General features: G+C 40.3%; 2 protein-coding genes and 2 long non-coding RNA genes across 6 annotated transcripts in view; 2 read left to right on the top strand and 2 right to left on the bottom strand.

Annotated features, from left to right (window-relative positions):
* Positions 1 to 12628, bottom strand: part of MTMR12 (myotubularin related protein 12) — a 37223-nt gene extending 24595 nt beyond the window's left edge. The window contains exons 1-3 of the mRNA XM_083702668.1: positions 12275 to 12628; positions 2409 to 2463; positions 243 to 382 (exon numbers count right to left, since the gene is read on the bottom strand). Of these exons, the coding sequence (XP_083558794.1) occupies positions 243 to 382; positions 2409 to 2463; positions 12275 to 12613 (534 nt within the window). The 5' untranslated portion in view covers positions 12614 to 12628. The remainder of the gene's footprint in view (positions 1 to 242; positions 383 to 2408; positions 2464 to 12274) is intronic.
* A 1620-nt stretch (positions 12629 to 14248) lies between these two features.
* Positions 14249 to 18054, top strand: LOC310827226. The gene is made up of 3 exons (XR_014556234.1): positions 14249 to 14551; positions 14900 to 15357; positions 15733 to 18054. It is a non-coding gene; the product is annotated as an uncharacterized lncRNA (long non-coding RNA).
* ZFR (zinc finger RNA binding protein) overlaps positions 17823 to 26690 on the bottom strand; it is a 31655-nt gene continuing 22787 nt past the window's right edge. The window contains exons 16-20 of one of the 2 annotated variants that reach the window (XM_083702648.1): positions 24101 to 24198; positions 23176 to 23271; positions 20727 to 20838; positions 20467 to 20564; positions 17823 to 19230 (exon numbers count right to left, since the gene is read on the bottom strand). In XM_083702648.1, the coding sequence (XP_083558774.1) occupies positions 19051 to 19230; positions 20467 to 20564; positions 20727 to 20838; positions 23176 to 23271; positions 24101 to 24198 (584 nt within the window). In that variant the 3' untranslated portion in view covers positions 17823 to 19050. The remainder of the gene's footprint in view (positions 19231 to 20466; positions 20565 to 20726; positions 20839 to 23175; positions 23272 to 24100; positions 24199 to 26690) is intronic. The other variant, XR_014556170.1, reaches the window with a different exon arrangement.
* LOC310827214 lies at positions 19116 to 26062 on the top strand. Of its 2 annotated transcripts, none has more exons than XR_014556217.1 (2): positions 19116 to 19248; positions 24966 to 26062. It is a non-coding gene; the product is annotated as an uncharacterized lncRNA (long non-coding RNA). The 2 variants fall into 2 exon arrangements; XR_014556218.1 differs by lacking the exon at positions 19116 to 19248 and adding an exon at positions 24120 to 24249.

Raw genomic sequence — 26690 nt, 5'->3', positions numbered from 1 at the left:
TTTGTCTTGGGGCATTGCTAAAATCAATTTTATTCCTGGATTCTCAGGTTGCAGCTGTAGCCCAGAGGGTCCTTATCAGTTCAACTAGTACATCAACTACTGGAAAGTAGAGATCTCGCTACTATCATTCTTGCTTCAACAGTTTCTAGACTGGACTCTAAATGCACTCTGTGGCAGCCTGCCACCATATAATGAAGAGGATACACTCACAAGATAGCTTAAGGTTAACTTAGATTCCTTACATCATCCTCCAAAGCAGGTTCTTCACCAAGGAATGAAATCTTGAAATTCGTGCATATAAGTTTCCCATAGGTGCCACGGTTTGATCCATCATCTTGTGTGTACTTCAAAACCATATTTGCCTCGCAAAGCAGCAGTTCACCTAATGGAAATCAACATGCTTCTTAGCACAGTGTAGTGAACTACTCAGGTTCTTTAATGCAAAGCTTCTCTAACAAATTACAAATGAAGTTGTCACATGTAACTTCACTGCAGGAAAGAGTACTTGAATTACAGATGCGAAATATTTAAATCAACGACTGCTGTTGAGTATTATTGGTCTAAATTACAGAGCCCCTAGTGTTCATTAAATCCACTTTCAATATTTTAAGTACGCTCTGTATTACATGGCTAGTTACCTACACTGCATAAATAGAAGGAAGGATGCTAAAGCCCATTAACACAGGCATCCTCAAACTCAGTCCTCCAGATGTTTGGGGACTACAATTCTCATCATCCCTGACCACTGGTCCTGTTAGCTAGGGATGATGGAAGTTGTAGTCCCAAAACATCTGGAGGGCCAAGTTTGGGGTGCCTGCATTAACACCTGGAGCCTTTAAAACAAGCTTGTTCTACATATAGCCATTTTCCACTACCTTCCTATTCTCATTTACCTGTAGCTCTCCAGATATTAATTGATTTCAATCATCCCTGACCACTGAGAGTTGTAGTCCTATAACATCTGGAGGCCCACAAGTTACCCATATCTACAGTTAGTTGAATGGCAAAGCAGAGTCTTCAACTTCCTTCACATTTGGGACCCGCCTTTAACTCCACTAAACCTTTTACCCACAAGGGTGGCCAGATGCCAGAAAATAGGGTTTCTACACCTAATATCTCCATACAAGGCAATATTGGCAGATGCAGTTCACCATACAGGAACAAGACAGTAGTCTTCATTCTATACATCTTTTAGAGATAAAGTTGCTATTCCTTCTCCCCACCCTTGCTTACTTTCTCCAAAAATATCAAAGAAAGTAGCAACTGTGCTCAGATGCTGCAATCAATTCCTATAGCAGCCATGTGGGGGTTCTTTTTGACAATGCATTAATGTGGTGACCATGTGCAATAACCTTCCAGCACACACAAGGCCTCCACATTCCCCCACAACCTTTTTCTCTCTTCCGAAGTAGGAAGGGAATAATCACAACCTTGAGAAATACTTAGAGATGAGGAAGTGAGAAGCGTGTCACGCTCTTTGCTTGTTGAACTATGAACTTTTCCAGGCTGAGAGCAGGACCACACCTGCCCATCTCAGCCTTGAAAAGTATAGAGAGAGGAGTGAAAGTGCACAGTGTGCTGCTCCTCCCCACTTTCTTTCTCAGTTCTCTGCGCACTGGCTGCTCAGGTGCTTGATTCAGTTCACTTCAAGCAGGAAGAAGGAAAAGCACCTTGTAAAAATAGTGAAGACGACAGAAAAAGGTAAGTGGGAGTAGCAGCCAGACCCAATGCACGGAGGAAGTGGGGAGGAGAGTGAAGCAACCCAAGAGAGAAAAATGAAAGGGTGGATCGTATCTGCATTTTCTCAGATTGTGTGCCCCTCTTCAGCCGAGTTTCTGCTCTCTATGGCTGTTCTCTCTCTCTCTCTGGGTTTGTATCTTGCCAAAGAGAGACTTTGCCTTAAACAAGAATGTTTGGTAACAGCCATGTCTACCATGGCAGTCATTTTATGATGGCGCCCAAGGCGCTTTCTCACAATTCCAAAATGTCCATGGGTCCAAAAACAGTGGCAGCCTCTGTTGTAGACTACCAACCATTCTGCAAAGCTTCCAGACTGTTCTTTCTTGGCAACAGTTTGCATTGGCACAGGAGTTTTCTCAGCCACAAAGCTTTAAACTTTCCCAGCCCTGACATCATCAAAGGCTCACAGCTCCTCTTAGTAGCAAAGTAAACATCGAGCCAGTCTTCCTCATCCCTTAAAAAAGAAAGGTGTTTGAGAGAGACAGTACTGCTGTGAACCTAATAGTTACTGTCAACTTTCACCATCTGTTACAGAAATTGTGGAGGCATTCTACAAAAGAATAAAAATGCAGTTGGACAAATCTTGATGCATGTCCTTTATCTCAGGTCTTCTAGGCAGGTCATGCGTATAACATTGATAAGATTCTACAGCATTGTCTATATGTTACCTGGCAACAAATTTGGCTCTACTTCCTTTCCTGTGGCTTCCCTCACATATACCTCCTAGAAGAAAAGACATTGCATTAGTCCAAATCAGAAGTAAAAAGCTCTGTTTCAAATGCTTTCCAACAGATATTGCTTTAGGATGGTTCAAAGTACCATATTGTTTGGCAAATAAAGTTATACTGTAACTAGAGATTGGCCAAGCAAGCAGCTAGTCCAGCAAAGGGTTCATACACACGAACACAGGAAAGCAACTGTGTAAGTTGCTATTATAAGATAAGAAAACCATTATTCTCTTGTTGATTGCCACTTAAACTATGCAGGAATTTGAGTTCCTATTTTACCACACAAGTAGCTGTTTAGTTTTTGTTGGGATATTCTAACTGAAACTGAAACTCTGGCCATCTAATATTAGCTGAAAGACAACTTGAATGTCTGCCCCCATTTGGTTCCAAGGCTGTAGAATTAAACACAACACACTGTCCTCCTGCCCTTATCCTAAGTTACACAAGCCACTCAAAAAGGAAAACCATTACCACATTGCCAATTCCCAACTCCTGGTCACACCTACCATCTACAGAAATGTTGTACATTGAGGGCTCAAACACATTGCTATTCATAATTAACAGTATCTTTACTTTTCTGGTTCAAACAGCAAAAGATGTTGTGTTAAGTTTGTATCAATATATACATGTAACTGTTATTTTAGGATTTGCATCAACTAGCCATCATTCCCTATTTTCCTAATGGCTTAAAAAAACCAAAAAACTTAGCACTTTAATTAGTCTGCCCTTTACTTTTCCAGGTACCTATCTGTGCTTTCTCCTCCACTGGGAAAAAACCAATCCTTTCACATTAGTTACATCATGGACCACTATTCCCAGCTGCTGCTTCACCAGTAACAAATAAACCAGGAGTGCCCAGATCCTGTTTCACAACCTGTTTCAGCTGGGAGAATATCACAGTCCATGTTTGTTGCATAAACAAACTAGTGCCAAGATAAAAAATTTACCGTTAACACTCAACAGTGTTCTTTACTTCCTAGCAAGTAAGGCAAATGTCAAGAACATAGCAGCTCCATTTTTTTTTTGTAACATAACTTTTATTCATTTTCACATTTGAACTGTTTGATATGGTTGCATTGTTTACATTAGTGCTTATGGCATGCAACGATTACATAAATTTATTAAAAAATAAACACTCACACACAACTTTGTTAATATATTCAGAAATGTTCATCTAAGTATACATATACCAAAATTTGTAGAGTTATGACAGATATGAAATGTATAGTAGCATTTATTGCTTAGATTGCTGACCATAAGTGAATGTATTTTGTATCAACAACAATTAGAAATTATAGGAAGCGGGAAAAGGAAAAAATTAAAATATGTACTTCATGAATGCCAGGTTGTGCTGCAAGCTATGGGCACTGTTCTACCATATTGTGTGTATTATCAATAAAGTCACATCAGACTGCATAAAATTTCACAGAATCTTAAGAGTTGGAAGGGACCCAAACCCCCTGCAATGCAAAAAATCTCAGCTAAAGCATCTATGACAGATGACCATCCAACCTCCATTTATAACCTGTTTAAGAACCTCCAAGGTTTGGCCTCTTGCTACTTGTTTCACTTTTTTCAATAATGCCATTTGCCAAATTGCATTGCAGCACCGGCCCATAGTTGATTGTAATGATTTCCATGTCCTGGCAATAGTTATTCTTGCAGCAGTTAATAGATGTGCTATACAAATATTATGACTAAATACCGGAAGCTTTCCCTAACTATTGGAATTTATAATCTTTTCGAGAAAGTTTCCTGAAGTTGTTGTTGGGTATGAAAGAAGATTACTTTTGTTTTTAATAGCGCCAGCAATAAGGACAACTGCATTCCCAATTGCTTCCTTAAAGGAAGCAAATAATCTAATAAATAATCTAAAATTTCAGAGGGTTTTAAGTTAGTTCAGCTAATATACTGCCTCAGTATTAGTTGCTTAGGCAAAAAGAGGGGAAAACACAATGAGCTAAGGCCACTGACTTAATGACCTACTTGTGCCTCTACCAAAGGTACTTGGCTGGCTTCTCTATCAGAAACATGATGCATGATAACATTGGTCCAAGCTGGACTCATGTCCTTATTGCTAGTGGCAATCCATTATAGTGTGACCCATTTCTAGTATCTTACCTAAAAGTGAAGGTAAATATTGATTTTCCACCAGCAATTCACCTTGTTGTACTAAGATGAAAACTACCTTGATAGTTTTTAAGATACTGGGAAAAAGCCATCATTAACATCAGTCTACTGTTGAACCTAAAACAGTAGACTGATGTGGAAAATCTTATTTCCTTCTTGGCCAAATGCAACACTTTTCTACTTCACAGAAAATCTGCAAAATTAGCTTGTAATAGGAAATGCCCATACTGGACAAGTTAAAAACAAAGTAGGGAAGGGCAAAGAACTAGGATGTTACAACCCTTAAATATGATTTCTCATTTACCTTCTGAAATCATGGGGCTATTAGTCAGAATGCTGCCTATATAGCTAATATATTTAATATTTCAGAAACTGTTTTCCTGACTATTTTGTTTAATGGTTCTGCAGTATTCAAAGCTTCATGCCAAATTCTGAATCTCACACAGACCAAGGACATCTGCATCACATGCACAAAGCAGCAAGTTGGCACAATACCAATAAACGTCATTAAATGAATAGATAGCCTCTGGTTGTCTGTGGAGATCTAGAACACCTTATCTCTCTGGATGTAAAGTGAAGGTCAAATAACCACTGAAACAGCACTCCCCACCTGAATATTTTGGATGCCTGAATATTTTAAGTTCCACTTAAATGTTAAAGTAATCCCAGCTAAGTAAGCTCTGGGAGCAAAAAGTTGTGCAGGGTCAGCTAGAGTATTATTTCATGTTTGAAGAGCTGTAGCTGTACCAGAAAAGTATAGCTAGAAGTTTACTAGTGTCAATTTACGCATGTAATGTTAAAGCATATACTGTATATAAACTAGTAAGATTAGAGGCAAGGACTTGAGTAATATAACTGAACAGCCTAAGCTCAAGAACGTGGGCAAAAATATTTTAGACACTCTTAGGCATGAAAGGTAGCATGAAAATTAAACACGTGATTTGAAAACACTTAAATCTTAACATTCTTGATCCCTGAACTAAAAGGTGCATTGGTAAAAGCTTCAAAGAAAAACAGGATGCAGGTTGCTAAGACTGAAATGATTTAAAGTTCGACAGCTGAAACAATACGTTGCACAATATTGAGATGTGCAGCTGCATAAAGAGCGAGTGTGCAGTCTCTAGATGTTCATAAGTCAGCTTTGCACATTGTGGAGTTATTCATCCCAACAGTCAGGAGCTGATTAAAAAACAGCCAACAAAAAGACAAGAACTTTGAATGCATACTCTATTAGGCAATAGAATATTTGATCAGATAACTAATCCATTTTTGGAAGTGCATAAATTCTTTAAATATATAAATATACATCTGGGTTCCAAGTTCCCTTTTCTGAAAACAGCTGCTATTCCAGAGTGCATTTAACAAGTGGCTAGCAAATCCAATTTACACATCATCTTGGCTGTACCAAACAGACTACAAGTAGGAGCAGAAAGCAATGTACTGCAGATTTGAAGGTTCACCATTTACCAATCCTTACAAAAATATACTGCAGGGTTGTTGTAAACCACTCAGACTGATCTGCAGTATTAACTATATAGTGCAGGGCTGTTGTAAAGCACTCTCTCCTATCTGAAGCTTCTTCAAACCAGTAATATAAAAAACTTTACATGCTTTGAAATTTACAGTAGTAGGATTCTATTTTAAAGGGTTTCATTCTAATTAAGAAGAAAGTAAGAAGGAACAGAGCTCTTTGTGGCTACCTCTTGCAGAGTTACTTTGGTTGGGGTGGACTCATTGATAACAAATCCCAAAGCTACTTTAAAATCTTGGATTTCTCCGTTATTTTTATGGGCAGCTCTCACCTCTGCCCCTGAAAACATTTTAAAATATCTTCAGTATGAAGCAGGAAGTGGCCTATGCAGTCCGATTTTTTACTTCATAGCTAGAGTCTCTTCCTTCTTTTCCATGCACTAACTTCCACCCCCCTCCAACCTGATTTTCTATGATTAATTCCCTGGGTGGAGGTGCTACTGCTTTGTCCACATAAATATAGACATTCTCCTTGGAGATCATAAATAGAATACAAGATAAGCCATGACAGGCAGTACATGCTGGAGTCAATATTGTCCAGCATCATCAGCTTCTCTTTACCTGGCAAGAAGGATCTAGCTGATTTTTAAAACATTTTCGTATTCTGCAAACACCCACAGAGAGAGAGAAAATCCTTGACATAATCCAAGCTGCAAAGCACAGGAAATTAGCCAAATATAGATGCAGCAAAGACTAAACTTTGCATAGCAGTGAACTGTTTATTGTGGGAAAATGTGAGTGTTTACAGTTAATAGTATCTACTCCAGGGGATGTGAAATTCCCTACACTTAGTTTAGCTTTCATAGATGAAACGACACTACTTCACAAGTAGCTGAGATTCAACACACAACAGTAAGTTCAAAAACACTGTACTGTACTTTTATCATAAGCTTACCTGGTCTTTCTGCAACTAGAATTATAAAACACCAGAAATGCAAAACTGATGAAACATATCCTTTCACCCACCATTTAACTTGGGTAATGCCAACCAGGTGTTTAGCTAATAATGGAAACTATCTTGAATATGTAACCCTGGCTATCAGTAATCCCTGGTAATGTCATTGGTTTTGACCAGGGGTAGGCAACCTAAGGCCTGTGGGCCAGATGCGGCCCAATTGCCTTCTCAATCTGGCCCGTTGACAGTCTGGGAATCAGCCTGTTTTTACATGAGTAGAATGTGTCCTTTTATTTAAAATGCAGCTCTGGGTTATTTGTGGGGCACAGGAATTCGTTCATTTCCCCCCAAAAAATATAGTCCAGCCCACCACATGGTGGTACCACTGTATTTGGCTTAGAACAAGGAGCCCTGGGTTGAGTAGTCTGCTCAACCATGAAGCTCACTGGGTGACCTTGGGCTAGGATTGCTCTCTAAGCCTAAAAAATGTTAACAATATTATAGAGAAAATAAAATGAGAGCTGGAGAAACCATATGTGCCTTCATGGAAGTAGCATATAATCTTAAAATGTACCCAAGGTCAATGGAGCTGCCATATTGCTTGCAATGCTCCACCGTTAACTCCATTAGAAACTAACACAAAATGCGTCCTGACAAGAGTTGTCTGACAACATACTTATCCCAGGCATTTCCCGCAAGCACCACCTTGCTCCCATTTAATGAATGCAACTTAACCTTGGAATTTTCCCTGCAGTACATACAAAACTGAAAATAGAAGTTTCCCCCCAGCATAACTTTGAGCTCATCTGAGGCTTAGGATACTTTTGTGCAACTTATCTCTGAAGGACCTGGAACCCCCCCCCCCCAAAAAAAATACAATATACTAGATACTAGGAAACTTTATCCTAATTTGTTTCCTATTTAGTCTTTGTTCCAGTATAAATTAACATGGAGATAACTAAACCAACAAACCCAAACACCAAATTTTAGTAGTGCTGCACAATGATAATTGTATTTTTATAACAATTATTTGGGATATTCAAATCGTTTTTAATGTCCTTCAGTTAACGCCAAAGCAGAATGAAACTATAAACAAGTAAAACCAGTATGGAACTGGCCTGAAGGGCAAGTTCTAGTATCTGCTTTCATTACTTTGGCAAGTAAAGAAAGCATTGTTTCTGCTTTCTTCCCCCGTCAAATTGGAAGCATGGCACCATTTCTCTTAAAAGTACGTTCTTACAACACCTTCCATAACTCTAAACTCTGCAATTTTCACTGTATTCTGGCAAGAAACAAGGGATATTTTCCTGACCATTATTCAGCTTCACCACACTTGGTACACAACAGCACATATGGAACTTTACATACCGGTACCTGTCACAAGTCATTCATTAGCTGTTAAATTTGGAATACAATATTAACTGGCACCTGCTTAATGTGGGAGATTATCAGCCAAACCTAACTAATACCACAGAGCTGTAGGCAAATACTCAGACCATAGAAATACAAAGGTAAGAGGGCTCTGTGGAGAAGGGGCATTTCCTCTCTCTTCTCTCTATTCCTTTGACCAGCATTGGATGCAGTCATGCCTCAGCTTTAGGTATATGCCTGAGGCTGGTTATACTGTAAATATAAGCATTTTGCCTGCATAGCTTTTACTGTTGCCTTTGCATGATTATAAATCTTATTCTTACACTTACTTTACAAGCTGTTGTCTGATTCTTTTTTAAGTGGGGTAATAAAGGGAGAACCAACTTCATGGCTAGACTTGCTCAAAAAGGTTTTACAGCCCAATACCCACATGCTTCAATTTTGCTGCTAAGGATGGGACTTTTAAAACTCTTCAACCCATACACATGGGGGCTGGAGGGATAAACTGCAATTAATATATCCTCTCCTACCTATTAAAACCCACCTCACGCTTAACCTCTCTCAATGCAAATATTTTCCTAAGCACAGTCAAACCTCACTGCCTGCCTAATGAGGAAGCAGCAATATGCACAAAATTCCAATTCTCCCTTCACAAAGGTAATCTAGAAGATGCACAAGTCATAGGGCTTGCAGTTAGGTGTACACATTACTGTACACCTAAATTTATATCATGAGCCTTTGAGCAAAAATACATACAGCCTCTGTCTGAGAAGAGATGGAAAATCCTACAGTGCACTTACATCAGCAGGTATTATCTGAAACCATCTATTCCCCTATTACTGTTTGATTCCATATGTAGTTAATAGTTTGCTGCAAGATATGTATGAACAGGAGATGTAGGGGATGTGAAGCAGGGCCTCTTCCATCACAGCATTCCAACAACACAAATTGCCCTCCAGTACCCTGCCAAAGACAACCTTCTCTCCTCAATTCACTAAACACTCTCAGCACACCTGTCTACCTAATGATAAGCTCCTCTGGCATTTAAAAGAAAGCAGGAAATGCCATATTTCAACACTCCACTCTCACACCATTCTTCATTGGCTCTGTCATACACTTCCAAATATCAGCTTTTGGGGGTAGTGGGCACATTTGGGAACCTGAAAAATCCTCAAGGGCGTTCCAACAACAGGAAGAACATCTCCCTTCAAGAATGTGGGCGGGACTGGGACTTATTTTGAATTTTAAAGCCTAATAGCAGCAGGGGAAGAGCACTGTAGCCAACAGATGGCTTTTTTTTCAAGCCAAGTTGTAGCATAGGTGACATTTTTGGCAGGAGGAGCACAGCTGGTCAAGGCGTTAGCTTATTTTCTTCACACCTCCCTACCCCACAAAAAGCCCCCTTTGCCACAATTAGGCTTGAAAAAATGCCTACAAAGCTTCTTTCAAGCCTAATTGCAACCAAGCAATTCTGAGAGGAAGTCCACAGAATTACACCTGCCTTACACCTAGTGATGCGAGGTGAAAATATTCAGAAATCCTATCCCAACCACACCTACATAGCACCACCCATCTCTGACCAAGCTACTACTTAAAAGGGGAAGGGGGGAAGAGAAAAATTTAACTGGGTTTTTTTGTCCTACATGCAATCATATTTAGTACAATCAAGAATGCAGTTTTGCAGATAGATTTGATTTGTAATGGCAGAGGTCATCACAGGCAGAGAGCAGGTTTAATTCCCATCAGAGGTGTACACCTTTTATATATATTGCCCTTATAGTAATTAATGGCTGCTATTCACTCTTATGGGAAATAGAAAATTGCTATTTTTACAATGATGGCAAAGTCTGGCCGACTTCCTCTTGACAGTGGAAATATAAAGCCCACTGAGTGCATTGCACTATACAAGGCTTCCTTCCCCACCTATTTTTGTCACAGCAACAGGTACTTTACTGTAACTACAAATCAATATACTACATGCATATAGAAGAGGTCCTTTCCTCACAATGCTACTTTAGCCTGCACCCAACTCAGATTTAAGGAGCTTGGAGGGAGCAAAGCAGTAAACATCCCTTAAGGAACAAAATGCAAGACTATCCCATGCAGGCTTGAGTCATATCACTTCACAAAAGTTATACTGTTCTGACATACCTTGGCAGCATTCAGAAAATGCAAACTTATAATTGACCTTATTTCATCCCAAGTATATAAAGGCTGACATTTTAAAATGAATAATTACAGGGAGAAACTAGCCTCTCTATCAACAAAGCAATATTTGGACAGTAAGGCTACAACCCTTTAAGCAGCCTTACCTGGAAGTAGGTCCCAGTGAGCTCAGTGGAGCTTGATACTGAGTAAACACATAGCTAGGGAGGGCCTTACTTCGACCACAGTAGGAAAGCTGGTATCAAGCTAATGGTTAAATATGAAGCTTCAACAGGGACACTTCACCAACCCAATGTATTTTTTAAAACCCATTATTATTCAACGACACTTGTTTTTGTTGGAAACACACCAACATGAGCATAGATATGACCATCTACCATCAAGATGTAAAATATTTCATGGTTTCAATGCTTTTAGTTTTGTGCCATTAAAAAAACAAACAAACCACAACCCCTAGTAATTTAACATTATCAAAAACTAAATTTATCCTTATTCTCTTCCCGTTTTCTCCTCCTCCCACTGCTGTTACCTCCCCATCAAGTAAGCTTTTAAGCTCCTGCAGCAGGGACTTTCACTGTAGGAAGAACCACACAGGCTGACGCCAGACACACTTGTTGACTGCCCCCCCTCCCCTCAATGCAAAACAGTGGGGAGGAGGGTTGTGAGAAAGTGAAAGCGCACCACTGACCTAACTTCACAGCAGGCACACTAACCTACAAACAGGAAAAAGCAATATATTCTTATCCTAAAAAGCAAAAGTCTTGCGGCGTCACAAACACAAGGTTTATTATCATGGTTACACTTCTGCGGAAGCCACATCCTGCTGATAACACCAAGGTCGCGGGTTCGATCCCCAAATGGGCCACGTGCCTACTCCTGCATTGCAGGGGGTTGGGCTAGATGACCCTGGGGGGGAGAGGAACCCTTCCAGCGCTATACAGTAGTTCTACGGCTAGTTTTTTTTTAAAAAAAAAAGCTTCACTTGTGAGGGGCACATACTCCCAAAATAAAGCGGAGACCACCGACCCAACTTTGCAGCGCGCGGCAGAGGAAGCAACTCTTCTAAGAGACCTGAAGATTAATCTGTTTCTCAGTCTTGGGTCTCGAAACCCATGACAAATGCCGGTCTAATCTTTTATGGAATAAATAAGGAAGTCTATTAAAAATAGTAATGACGGAAGATAAAGCATTTAAAAAATATTAAAAGTGTTATTAAAAGTGCACTTTGTCAGGGTGTTTGTGTGTGTGTGTGTGTGTGTGTGTATATATATTTATATAGGGGGCGAGGTGGGCCGGCGTGGGAATGGGGTCCTCCAGGGCTATATACAAATATATATACATATATATATATATACACACACACACACACACACACACCTTGAGAGTGTCCGCTCCTGACAAAGCGCACTTTTAATAACGATATTAATACTTTTTCAATGCTTATTTTCCGTTATTATTTTTAATAGACCTCCTTATTTATTCCACAAAAGCTTAGACCGGCGTTTGCTTCTCAATCTCGGGTCTTATATGTGTGTGTGTATATATATATATATGTAAATAGCCCTGGAGGACCCCATTCCCACGCCGGCCCACCTCGCCCCCTTCTCCCTCCTCGTCCCGCGCGCCGCCAGCCAGCCAGCCCCACCCGCGCGCGCGCGCCCTCCCTTCCTCTCAGACCAACCGCCTCGCCTGGTCCCCTCAGTCGCCGACCTACCTCCGGGCTGATGTAGGAGACGAAGGAGGGCTTGGCCGGCCTGGCCCCCGCGCCGCCCCCCGCGCCCAGCATGTCTGGCCCCCGCGAGGTCCCGGCGGCGGCGGCGCTGCTGCCAGGGCTCCGGCCGGTGCCGGCGGGCGAGGGCGGCGTCGGCAGCTCCTCCCAGGAGGACTCCGCGGCGTCGTCGTCGTCCTCCAGCGCCGCCCTGCTTCGCCTCACGTAGTTAATCCCTCCCATCGCAGCGAGCGGCAAGACCCCACAGTCCCGGCGGCGGCGCACGTGAGCCTCTCTCCCCGCCCTATTAATGCACGAGCTCCGCCCAGCCATCCGCGCCGCCATTGGGCCGGCAGGAGGTCGATCTCAGGCAGAGGTCCCGCCTATTCACCCCGCCCTTTCTCGCTCCCTTTGCAGGGAATAGTCATTCCCGTAAAAAAGAGGTGGGAAAAAAGTGTCATGGGACCAATCACAACATTGATTAGATAAATTTTAAAAAATCAGAGGGCTGAAGGACAGATACGTCACCCAATCAGGAAATGACTCACGGACCGGCTTAATAGGAGAGCTGATTTCCTTGTCCTCTCCCCCCGCCTGGAACTCTGAGCTGTATTAACTGTAGTGCCGCCGCACCCGAATCTACTTTCTCATAATGCAATTTTAAGTTGCACGGTTTGTAAAGTTGTGTGCGACTATAAAATTTCCAGGAACCCGAAAACAAAATCAGATGCGACGTGTTTGTTTTAAATTGTTATGGGAAATGTTAGGATCCTTCTGCCTTGGTCAGACCACACTGGAGTGCTGTGACCAGTTCTGGGCGCTCCAAATGATGAAGGATATTGACAAGGTGGAACGTGTGCAGAGAGGAAGGCAGCCAAAATGATCGAGGGTCTGGAAGCCAAGCCTTAGGAGGGATGTTTGAAGGATTTGGACATGTTTAGCTTGGGAAAGAGGAGACTAAGAGGAGATATGATAGCCATCTTCAAATATCTGAAGGGCTGTCGCATAGAGGATGGAGCAAACTTTAGTTGAGATTTCTGCATTGCAGGGGGTTGGGCTAGATGACCCTTGTGATCCCTTGCAACTCTCCCTTTTCAGCCTGGCCAACCAACATCTATGGGAAGCCCACAAACACAATGTGAGTGCAAAAGCATTCTCGCCACTTGTGAACACCGGCAGGGGAGGTAGAACAGCCTTATGTTGCCCTTCAGGGTGCAATAAGGATGCAAATCAAAGCAATAAGAACAAAACCACACACATACACACCAACAACTACATTCCTATTTAATGATATCTATACTGCTTCCATAGGAGTATTTTCAGGGTTGTTTGCAACAACTAATAAACACTTTGCAATAAACTGAGGAAATAATCATGTCCCACCCCCGCTGCTGGAAAGTGCCAGTTGAAAAAATTATGTAAAGCACTCAGAAGGGGGCCTCTTTAAGATTTTAATGCTGTATGTTGGCAGGTTGATAATTGCAGGTGCTCATTCAACTACTCAGGTTGTAAGGCTCTTGGGCTGCAACTGCCACCAGCTGAGCTTCCAGCTAGTATGGCCAATAATTATGGAAAGCCGTAGTTCAACAATACCTCAAAGGTCAAAGTTTCTCCATCCCTAAACTAGGGGGTTAATGATAAGTAAATCAGTTCTGCTTGGAAACAGAAGTCTTCTAGCCCAGGTGAGATGTGTTTGCAACACCTGGTCCCAATTAATAGCTCAGCAGCTGATTAATTTTGAATTAATGTCCCCAGCTGTTTAGAAGGTTGTTTGGGAGACTTGCAGCTGTTTGGGAGTGGATAGGATGTGTAAGATGTTTTCACTTTTAATTAGAAACACAAAGATTGAATGTCACCCTGTTGGCAAAGAGCCTTTGTAAAACAAATTATCAATTTATGCAAAAGAACGAAAGTTTGCTACCACAACCTTCTCTCACTTTCTCTCTCCCTACTTATCTTCTTCCCCAACCTTGTGCAGTCTATAACAATGTCTCTCATTGATGGCCAGATGATGGGAATTGTAGTTCAACAACATCTGGGGGAACAAAGGTTTTCCACGCCTGCTTTATATACTTAACTCTAGCAGGGATTTTGTATGCCAGACACTGGAAGAGTTAAAAAAAGAAACCAACCAAGAAAGAGCCAATTAGGAAGTTATGGGAACAGGAAGGAATACTTAAAGTAAGAACAATCATGGGGGAAAAGAAGACATGTAACAGAATTTTTAAATAATTTGGTCCCTTGAGTGATTTCATGATGCTCAATACATTAAGGAAAAGCTAGGTGTTTCATGTAGAGGGACACGGGTGGCGCTGTGGGTTAAATCACAGAGCCTAGGACTTGCTGATTAGAAGGTTCAAATCCCCGCGATGGGGTGAGCTCCCGTTGCTCGGTCCCTGCTCCTGCCAACCTAGCAGTTCGAAAGCACATCAAAGTGCAGGTAGATAAATAGGTACCACTCCGGCAGGAAGGTAAACCGTGTTTCCGTGCGCTGCTCTGGTTCGCCAGAAGCGGCTTAGTCATGCTGGCCACATGACCCGGAAGCTGTCTATGGACAAAAGCGAGATGAACGCCACAACTCCAGAGTCAGTCACGACTGGACCTAATGGTCAGGGGTCCCTTTACCTTTAGGTGTTTAATGTAGTTTATTAAATGGTATTATCAAACATGATACTGCCTGTCTCTGCTGGGTTTTTTTGTGTTGTTCTGGCACTACAGTGGTACAGGATTTGTTGGGAGGAGATAATTGTGTTGGATAACAATCTGACCCTAAGTAGCACTAGGAAGAATGACCGAAATTATAAATATTAAGTAGAGTCATGAGTACCAAGAGCTCAGTCCTGGAATGTGTGCAGTAATACACCCGATTGTATGCAAATTCCTTTCCCTCCAACAGGTAAAGCTTTTGCATCACAGAATATGACCACCTGATAAGACTTGCACCATAGTGCCTCTTATCAAGCAGTACATAATAGCATTGTAATATTATTATCAGATGTTCAGCCTTTGTTTCCTGAAAAGCAGCCATTATGTCTGAAATTGACTTCTTCATTAAACTGGCAAGTAAGGCAAGTCAAAGTTTTACTCAGGTAAAGGTAAAGGTAAAGGTACCCCTGCCCATACGGGCCAGTCTTGACAGACTCTGGGGTTGTGCGCCCATCTCACTTAAGAGGCCAGGGGCCAGCGCTGTCCGGAGACACTTCCGGGTCACGTGGCCAGCGTGACATCGCTGCTCTGGCGAGCCAGAGCTGCACACGGAAACGCCGTTTACCTTCCCGCTAGAAAGCGGTCCCTATTTATCTACTTGCACCTGGAGGTGCTTTCAAACTGCTAGGTTGGCAGGCGCTGGGACCGAGCAGCGGGAGCGCACCCCGCCGCAGGGATTCGAACCGCCGACCTTTCGATCGGCAAGTCCTAGGCGCTGAGGCTTTAACCCACAGCGCCACCTGCGTCCCTTTACTCAGGTAGGATTACTTAAAACAGATGAGGTCTTGTTAACTGGAGAAATTTCTCCAGCAATTAAAAAATGTTTATCACCTTGAAAATCTTGTTCTCATTCTATTGGAATTTGGAAACAGCGTACTTAAGACTTAGGCTACAGTCCTGAACCCTTACCTGGAGGCGAACCCTGTAATGTGGGCAGAGTATACCAGGGCACATCTCCTCTAGAATATACGAAGCACAGAATAGTCTCCATTTCGCAGGAAGATGCAGTAGTTAACACCTTGATAGTTCATCATCTAACCTCCAAAAGGTTTCAGTCCCCCCACTTGGATCAGAAATAATTTCAATGATCACTGCCCAACTGTCCTTTGTCCTCCAAAGTCCCTCAGCTGACCATCTATTCTGCAACATGAGACCAGAAGTTTTTGTAAGTAGATGCAACAGTATAGGTTCTTTGCATTTTCTTGAAGCAACATTTGGCCTCCTCTTGTTTCTTCTGTCTTTTTCATCATAAACTAGGCTGTTGCGGTCTTGGGTGTGTTCCCTCAGTTGACATTCCCCACCCTACCCATGCCTAAAATGACTTGGTTCATGCTATGTGTGGGGGGTTTGACAGAGTAAAAACAAGCTACATTGGGCTCAGGGGACAGCCAGGTAGGCTAGGTGCTTTCAGCCTTCCCTCCTATGTACGGTATTTGCCGCGGATTCCCAAAAATGCTCCCATCTGGGGGTAGAGGGAGCCCAAGCTGGTGTGTTGACAACCTACTTAAGTGCCTCTGCCACAACTGGCCTACCCAGACTGGTAGTCATGGGAAGGAATACAAGGCCCATTAAGCACAATGGGATTTCCCCCCAAATGGTCATGTAGAAGATTGCACTGTTAATTATTGCTCGGGTTACCAATGCTGTCTTAAATGATGGGCCAATGTTTAGCATACTCTGTTAAAAATAAACAGAACTTTGGCCTAAAATCCGAAGGCTGTGCATAAAAAAACACTACAACCTGCATGTATTATTATAGTGCATGAGTGTTGGAAAAAATCATTTTAAAATGTTACTCCATTGTTATAATGCTGAAGCAGCTGAAGAAGCAGGATAATGTGAAGGCCAAAAAGAGAAATGTGAAGACATGGAAATATGTGACCACAGATTATTATTTTTTTTTGGGGGGGGGGGGGAGTAGCAACATGCTATGTGGCCTGAGATAGAAAAATGCCCCATGATTAGAAAAGTTATGCGCTTCTAAAAATATACCAGTCCCCTTGCACTCAAGATCACAACCAGCAGCATTTGAAGTCTCTGTGCTACCAAAACTGACTACGTCCAGGTACACTCACAACAATCTGCTAGCCAATATGATGCATCAAATCCTAAATGAGAATAAAATTTAATATTTTAGGTATAGTCATCATGGCTCAAAAGATTCAGCTTCAAAACTTCCCCCTTTGTACAATATACTGCACTTACGTGTCTGTTAATGAATATTAAGAATTTAGAACAAATACAGCCTGAAGGCTTTGCAATTATCAAAAATTGAAGAGTGCCAGAACATGGCAGTCTCTGATGAAATCAGTCAACCATTTACAATTTCCTATTTCTCAAGAAATTTTAGGAACACCGGGCAACATAAATATCGCATAGGTTCCCACTTACTGCAACCTCCTCTACAGTCTGGTCTGGAGGGTCCCCCTCAACCCTACAGAATCATATTTTGTACGTTGGAAGGGACCTCAAGGGCCATCTAGTTCAACCCCCTGCAATGCATCCATTACATATGGCCATCCAACCGCTGCTAAAAAACCTCCAAAGAAGGAAAGTCTACCACCTCACAAGGAAGTCTGTTCCACTGTTGAACAGCACCTACTCTCAAAGTTCTTCCTGATGTTTAGTCAGAATCTCCTTTCTTGTAATTGGTTCGGATGGATGAATCTGTAGCAGATTTAGGGGGGAGGAAGGGAGGAAAGGGAAGCTGCCACTGTGGAAATATATTCCATTGGCGGATGGACACCACTGGTTGCCAGTGTTAAATCTATGTGCTGAAAACTAGCATAATCCACTCAGAAAGACAAAGCAAAGTGTATGTTCTCAGTTTATAATGAATGTTAAGTCATTTAATAGATTTTAGTTTTATTTGCAGATTCCACTGTAGTGTTGTAACAAATCACATCTGTGTACCAGAGCATACATCAACAGCCAGATGTAGACCTGAATTACAGCACTGCTATAATATTTAGTTGTTTGAAGGAGACATAAGCATACACTATGGCCACAAATAATTTTCTGCTATTTTCTTTAACAACCTTCAAATTTCCAGAAATATTGGTATCTACGTTCAGGTTGTAGACCTAAAATGAAAGTTACTGAATAATTTGGTAAGGAAATAGCAAAAGGAGCAATCTCACAGGCACTGATATAGCAAACAATTATTTTAATTCAGAGCTACCATACTGATAAGCTCTCTGAAAACAAGTAGCCAGCTCTTTCCCAAAGGGAAAAATGCCCTCTTAATGTTTTCGGCAAAATTTCAGAAATTTATTTTTTGGCCTTGCTATATCAAAGTCAATCATACAAAGACCTAGGCATGAAACCTAAATTGATACTTTTTTAAAGCCCTTCTATTAAAAACAAAGTCATGCAATTTTTAAAATCAATTATGCAGTTGCTAAAATTGCAGCAAAACCAAACTGTGTATGTTCAGCATTTATACTGCTAATGCATAACTAACAACAAACCTGATTAGAGTAACACAAATCTGTCTTAAGTACACCATTATATCACTAAAGAGACAAATGCCATGGATTTGGCAGAAACATTTAATTGAAAGCACTTAAATAGCAGGATAAGTTTGTGTTAACGCTTCACATTTAGGAGAAATAATATTGCAGACCCACTTTACAAAAAGTGTTCTTCTATAAAATATTAAGTGAAGGACTGTATTTACCATTTTCTAATACAAAGCAACTTACAGCTTGTGTCAATGGTAACTTAAAATTCTAAATAAAAGAGCAAAATACACAAAGCAACTGAAGCACAAAACACTGTATTAAATACAGTGGAATTTAAGTATACATTGTACTACTTAACGTAAAGAAGAGAAAACAAGAATCATACATTAGAAGTTAGAAACTAAACAACGAGGGGTCCGCTAGAAGTCAGAATAGTTTCCATTTGTGATCTCTTTCTACCATAATTAGTCTGCACATCCTAAAAAAAATGGTGTGAATGCCACACAAAAAGCAATTTTTCTAACTTTTTTGGATGTATTTAACAGACATTGAGAAAAAAATCAGAGAACAAATGGCCTCTGTTAACACCAAACACAGTTTTCTTTTCTTTTTTTAAAAGTTATCATAATCTTTCTTGTCTTTCTTCCCCTCGGCTTCAAAGCCATCAACTCCATCACTGTCCCTTCTCCTTTTACGATTGTTGTGAATATTGAAGCGCTGGTTCATCTGGGGCAAGGGATCCATTCCTAAAACTTTGTGTATTTGACGGAATGCAAGGAGTCTCAATGCAAACTGTGGAGGAGGAAAAAGGTTATCAGAATTATTTAAACTTCTAAAAACAGATGCATGTTCATTTTAGTAAGACACTTTCAAGACCATACATATGAGTATTTAAAACTCTTCTATATATACCATACAGCTTTACCAAATTTTAGTTAATGATATAGCTTCTGAAAGTTTATTGAAAACAAAATGTTAGTTGTATAGTGAAGCAAAATTGGTCCCTGTGTAGAATATGTTGCAAAATGCTGTATTTCCTCTGCCTTCAGAAGTGAAACTATCTAGAAGAGTAATGGGAACTTCTGCCCCACAGGTGGCTCACATGTGACATTGTTTTTTGGGCAGGTAAAAGCATGGCTGCATACTGCAGCTGGAAAGGACTGAAGCACTGAGTTCAATCCTGCTTGGTTTGTGTGTGTAAACCAGATCAGGTGTGTTGGTGCACCCAAATCCTACAGGAAGCAAGAATGAATTTGTTGTGCATCAGCCGATGCATGGGGAGTTCAATCCTGCTTGATAACCATCTCCCCCCAACCAACCACCTGTTAATGTTGGTTTGCAGGGTGCGGAGAGATAGATCTGTCCCACTGGCCAAAATGGTTCTCCAACCCTGGTCTATAACATGGGTTGGGCTCTTTCCATATGTCACCCTGAATTGTAACTCCCTGACTAGCCACTATCAATACTGCTCCTGATTTTTATCATTACTTCAACCAGTTTTTAAAAATAGTGAATTTGGTATTATTTTTGACATAGCATTTCCTTTTTCTTCACACCCTTTAAGATGAAAAGCAGTAATTTGTAAAATTGGTAAAAGACCCTAGTAATTCTTCCTCTGCTCCAACAGGTGCATCAACAGGGACTAGGGAGGTGGGCTGTGCTGGTTACTGGGTGGGAGTATAATTTTTGTTTCTGTTACTCTGCTGCCAGCGTTGTTATTACTGTTATGGTGGAGGGGCGCTCTCTCTCTCTCTCTCTCTCTCTCACACACACACACACACACACACACACACAAATGTTAATATGATTCCCCCTTTTCTATTTCATGATGTATTTTTGTGTATGTTCTTCGGTGTAAGTTGCCTAGAGACCTGTTAAGTGCCTAGTATGTTAAATACAAAATTAAAATGGAAAATTGAAATTAAACTACAGCATATAGGAAGCACATTTTTCAGATCAGGTTCTTTTTTGAAGTTTGTGTCTCAGATATTCACTATGTTTAACTATTTTATGAGAACTTTTAATTACCTGTGCACTTGAAGTAATGTCTTCTCGTTGCTGATCTGTCATTAAAGCAAGTGTATCAAAAGGATCTTTTTCACAAGGATCCAAAAGGCCAGGACCACCTATAAACAAAAAAGTAAACTTTATTTTCTTTTTTCTTTCTACTAATTTCATGAAGATAGTATTATTTCATTCTTCCTATACTGTAACAAAAGAATGTGTAAAGTAGACAAACCAATCAGTTTAACACAGAATTTCAAGTGTGGACTATGACTGCTACTTGCCTTTAAGGATAATTCCTGAAGATATACACTCAAACACTCTTCTTAAGGCATCTCCTGGGCTTTGTGGTCCAGTAGCGCTGCTAATTGCCTTCTCTACTAATAATTCCATTGCCTAAATAAAACAAAGAGATGTAACGATAAACCACTATCCACACTTTAGTTTAAAACACGAAATGTAGAATGCCATCAGCTGGTAAGTAGCACATGATAACTTTATGAGCAATGGCTGTCTGTTAACACAGTCTTAAACTTTGCAGCTCAGAAAATATAAGCAAGTTTAAACCAATACAGCAACTGTTGACACCTGCAGAAAGCCTTTTAATAAAAAAAGAGTTGCCTCTATCAATTCACACTGCCAAGTTTCTCTCAGTGGAGGCCACAATAGAGTCTAATGTTGTTGTTTTTTCATTAAAAATGTGCTTAACCTATAAATGAACCAAGGAAATGAATGCAGGCTGGAATCAGATGCAATCTTGGCATGAAAATAGGGTCCTGCTGCATAAAACACTGAAGAGTTGTGCTGCAAAAATATGAAAAATGCTTGGATTGTGAGTTGCCCCTCTGCAGATTTTCACTAATTTCCCCTTTCCCATGTATTCTCCAATGTCCCATGCCACTCCAGAGAGCCCCCTGATCCTCCATAACAGATGGCAGGGGCAAGGGGCTGGAGGGGGAATTGGTGAACGTCTGCCAACAGGAGCATCAACAAAGTTCCATTCACAAAAAAATTAGAATCTAAACCAAAGGCAACACACACAAATGTTTGCATACAGTTTCAATAGTCAAGGGTATATATGTGATTATCAGATACCATCACCTAGCTTTGGTAATACAAAACAAAACTACAAATCTGCACACTGCAGAGAACTCAGAGGAGTCTCTTAGCCCATACTGGGTGCATATGCAGAGAACTTGGGGGGAGAGAAATGACCGTCTCTCACTTCATACCAGACTTTGAAGATGCTCAGAAAAAACACACGAGAATTTACACCTTCAGAGGATCTCTGAAGCCTACTGAGAAATAAGGGGCCCATCCCCAGCTCTTCTAAGACTTCTACACATGCCAGGGGCCTTGTGAGTAGCTCAGGGGTTACCATAAAGAATGATCATATCCAAGGCTTGCAAGAATCTGTGGAGCCCTATCAGTAACATGGGCTGGATTCAACTACCCCAGTGTGCTAGTGGAAGCCAGCACAGGGAATCCCATTAGTACAAGAGTGCTGTCCCTCCATAATCTGTTCTGCAGGTTCAAGAGAACCCCCAGAAGAGCAAATGGCTGTGGAGAAGGAGATCGTTCCACCTGGGCAGCTGAAATGCTTGTTGCTGACGGAATGCCTCTCATAGCAGAATCCTGAATTCCACAGGTGAAGGGCCTGTGTTTTACATTAGATGCAGAGCTTACAAGGACATCTTCTGTAGAGCCCAGACTCCTTGCAAATTTTCATAAATAAAAGGAATGCAAAAGGAATCCGGCTCCCCTCAAATTCTTCAAAATTAATACTTATTTTGTGCACTGTTTTGTAATTGCCCTTGAAGGACAGCAGTAGCAATTTAAAATATGTTGGCTATATCCAATAGTTGTATAAGCAAAGGAAAGCTTGCTTAAGCAACTTGTTTAATAACTTGCAAGCATTTCTATACTGCCAACATTAAGAACAAAATATAAAATTATCATCATTATTACAGGTGCAAAATCAATACAGCTATTTACCCAGGAAATCCTGGGTGAACGAATAAGTTTTAAGCAGGAACCTAAATGACAATACTGTAGGTGCCTGCCTGATGTTCATTGGAAGTGCCTTCAAAAAGTGCAGATACTGCCATACTGAAGATTGACAGATGATGAACCACAGGAGAATATAGCAGTGCTAAGAGTCTCTTGTGAAAATCCAAGTGACTAGGCTTAGGGTACCCAAGGTATCCTATTTCCCCCCTCCTCTTGCTGAATGTCCCATAAACTGCATCTAGAGGGTCAAGGACTCTTCATAAAAAGGATAAATCACTTGTAAATGTATTCTTGTAAATCACTTATAAGTTTCGCAACAATCAAATGGTATGTAAATCTTGTTTAAAAATTGAGAATGAGGCCTTCTGGTTCAGATGCTCTTAGATCATGGTTCTTTAGAGGAAAATGTGTTTCAAAATGTTTTGCTTTGTCCTGATGTTATGGATACCCTCACTTCTGAAACAAATGAATGCCTTCAAATAAATTAAGTATGGAGCATTTGAAGGAAATGAGTACCAGAAATCTCTATTGTCATTTTGATGTCTGTTGAATATTTCCCTCTTTCAACACGGCTACTAAGTGGATTATTGTCCTAGTCAGTATCTGTACTAGTTTTGCAACTGTTTTTATATATGCAATAGTTTTATTGTATTGTGAAATAACTTAAGAGATGCTTCATAGGAAACTATTCATAAATGAAATAAACAAAAAGGAAGTACTTACCCAGCTTGGAAAGTCAGACCAAGTGGGAACTCTCTGACAGAGATCACGAAGAATACGTATGATAATGACACACGACTGCAGACCATTAGCTCTAGCCTTGAGGGCAATACAAAATCAAGTTAATCAATCCCAGCACCAATAGAAAATAGGCCTCTTAGAGAAGCTAAAACACCACTGTTCAATGGAAGCTCAGACACAGAAAAGAAACAAGCCACATGAAACATTCCAGGAGCTGCCATTTACAGAAGCATTTTATGCCAAGGTTAGTAATTGAGAAGTCAAGGTGCACAGGTTATACAAGACTAATATCCCTTGAATTCCTGCACACTTTGGTTCATTTATACAGAAAATACAATTATCTTCCTATAATAGAAATACAGGAGTAAAGAGCTAACAAGTAGAGAGACTGAAAGGCTATGGGAATCTGTTTGGTTTCTCTGTCGTACCTTTGCTGGAGTGCAAAGTCACCAAACCAAATAGTTTCTCACCTTTCATTCCCTACACTTAATAAGCTTCAAGAAATAAAGGGTAAAAGTCTTACATCTAACACACAAAGCTTTAAACACACATTCTGTTATTTAAAGCAAAGTTACTCTGCAGCCTTATGGAACACATTACCAATACAAAACATACGATTTCCCCAAGCGAGTCAAGCTTTCAACTTCGCTATCTCGGTGGCCAGAAAAACAAGTTGACGTCAAATTGGCAAGAACGGCATAAAGCGGTTCTTCTATACAGATCTTCCAAGATGAATTAATTTCCCCCATGTCATTTAATTTTATATATGAGTACACATAATAGATATATATACACATATTTACTATGGGCAACATTTAGTTTTTCCGCATAGTTTAACATCCAACCGAACAACTGAACTACTCTCTCTCATAAGGCTACAAGAAGAAAGTAAAATGATGTTCCGAACCTGGAACCACTTAGCGTGGCGTAGAGCAGCCAGAGCGTCAAGGCATTTTTGCCTGTCCAAGACGTCCGGTGGGTCTTTCACCATACCCGAGGTTACATCTAAAATGGATTGAATTGGCAAAATGCAGTGAGGAATGGGTGTTTGACCAGGTGAGCAAGACACTTCCTTAAATTAGCTTCCATGTCACACGTGCCATTTATATTGCAATCCCTATCTCCAATGTATTTGTATTCAGCAGTAATAATCCCTTAATCTGTATGTGGTCATTGAGCCCAATACAAAAGGTAATCAAGAGCATAATACAAGGTTAGCTCTCAATCTTATTTTTTTTATGTCCATCTATTTGTGAAAAAAAATCCTCTGGAAAAATAAATTTCCCCTAAAATTAAAATGTTGAAGGAAGAATGGTTGGACACAGTGCACCAGCACAGGAAACACAAGACAGAAGGAACACAAAAATCCACTTGAATGAAGCAAAAGTTACAACAAACTGTGAGCAAAATCTATTGTGAAGTTCTTCTGTGTGGGCCCCACTGAACTGAATGGGCATTTCTGTTAAGTTCCCATCCATTTTAATGGTGCTTGTGCAGAACAACTTCCCAGTGGATTGTGCCCTGTGTTTGTTGGGACAACTTAAAATGGCCGCATGCTACCTCAGACTTAGTCCTAGTTAATGGGTCAAAATTCTTCCTGAGCAGTCAAGACCCATGATGTACTAGGATACCTCCCATTAAGGTAAGGTAAAACTATACTTATAGAAACAATCCAGATTTTTTGGTTTTATGGAGTCTGAAGGGATGTGAAATACTTTGTAAAATTCAAGTCAAGAGCACCTGTACATTTTTGTATTTCTTAAACCCTCTAGGCTCCTATTGCACCAAGGTGCATGCTGTGTATATCCATCCCAATTTCATCCAGGGGTATACCAGAAGAAAATAAGAAAGAGGGGTCTTAAGAGAAGGAAGTAGAGGAAAAATCAAAACCAGGAAAAGCAGAAGCAACAGCAGTGTGATAGAAAGAACAACACTGCATCTGGTAAATTTTTATTCTCCAAACAAGGATTTTGTGTCAATTATAACTACTGTTCCTAAATATGTTGTAACTGCTTGCTGAGCAGCCAAGAGTATTTCTAGATATTTTTTAATTTTCTGCCAATACAAAATTGCTGTTAAAATAAATGTTGAATGCAACCAGACTTTGCCTGGATTATTCAGCAGATGGGACATTAAAATGTAGTCTAATTTAAGCAAACATACTCATAACAGCAAATCAAAGACTCATGGAACACACAAACTAGGAAAAGAACGTAAACCAAGATATTAACAGATTTGGCTTGAAGGTCAGCCAGCAATGAAGAGAAACAGGTCAAAGAATGCAAGCCAGAATTTATATAAATGACACTTCCGCTGTGCACAGAATTATTTCAATTTCATTTAGTATGCTATGCCTGAATTGTACTCCTCTCATACGAAATTCATTTGTTTATGCTTATATTAATATTTTACCAGTGGGATATACAAGTCTTAAACATTTTAGCAATGGGATTTATGCCATTTTAACATGGTGAATTTTATGGGCTATACAGATACAGTGAAGTGAAAAATGAGTCACATTAGTGAGAGATCTCAAAGCAAATGAAAGAAGACATTAGGATTATAGATGTATCAAGTGAAAGGAGAGAAAATTTAAGGGAAAAGAGTCAACTGAGGCCAAAGTCAGCAGTACGATTTGATAATTGACACATTTAAAGTTCAGTTCATAGCTCTGACAAAATAGGGAGAGTTTATTCTACTTTATATAGCTTGTGGGAACAAGCCTTGTTTCATAAAAACTATTTATACTCTCCTAAAAAATACTTGCAAGAAAATAGCGTTAATGACTCAGTTTAATTATCACTGAAGTCCTGGATTATTATTATTTAAATAATGGTATTAAAACACTTGTATTTTGAAGCACTACTTTTTTAAAACAAAAATGATGCAATGATCCAGAGACCCATATACAATTGACAAGCAAGATTATGGGTGATCCAACTTTATTAAGCTTGAGATTTGTCATTGACCTCAGTGGGAGATAGAGTGTACCCATTGCGAATCAACCTTGAAGCCATCAGAAGATGCTGAAGCAGCTATAGAAATTGAGAGCTTATCTGGGCTGGATATCCATTTAAAAGACTTTCCTATATGTGGATTTTTGCATAAAGACTCCAAGTGGATTAACCCCTTAAAAACTGGTCCTAAAATTAAATGAATCAGAATTCAAGTGTGCCCTCTTAGCTTCAACCATAGCTTTTTTTTAAAAAAAGTGCAGATTATTTTTCTTGTATTCTAAAAATAAGGGGTTAATCTTCAATAAGACATGCTGTGTCCACACTATTTCGTTATTAAAAAGTTAACAGGTATGACATGCGCTTTCAATTCCAGGTGTGAATTAAGTATTACCCAGTCAACTGTTTCAAAGCTAGTGTGAACACTGCTTAATTCTAGAGAAGAGAGAGACAAAGACAAGAAGGAAAAAAAAGACAAAACACAAAAGTAACAGTAAATGCTAGGACTATGCAACCAAACCCCCTCAAAAATATGGCAGGTGT

The sequence above is a fragment of the Podarcis gaigeae genome, assembly GCF_964106915.1.
Source record: "Podarcis gaigeae genome assembly, chromosome: 11".
NCBI lineage: Eukaryota > Metazoa > Chordata > Lepidosauria > Squamata > Lacertidae > Podarcis > Podarcis gaigeae.
The sequence above is the reverse complement of the archived record's forward strand: the minus strand, read 5'-3'. Positions and strand labels throughout refer to the sequence as shown.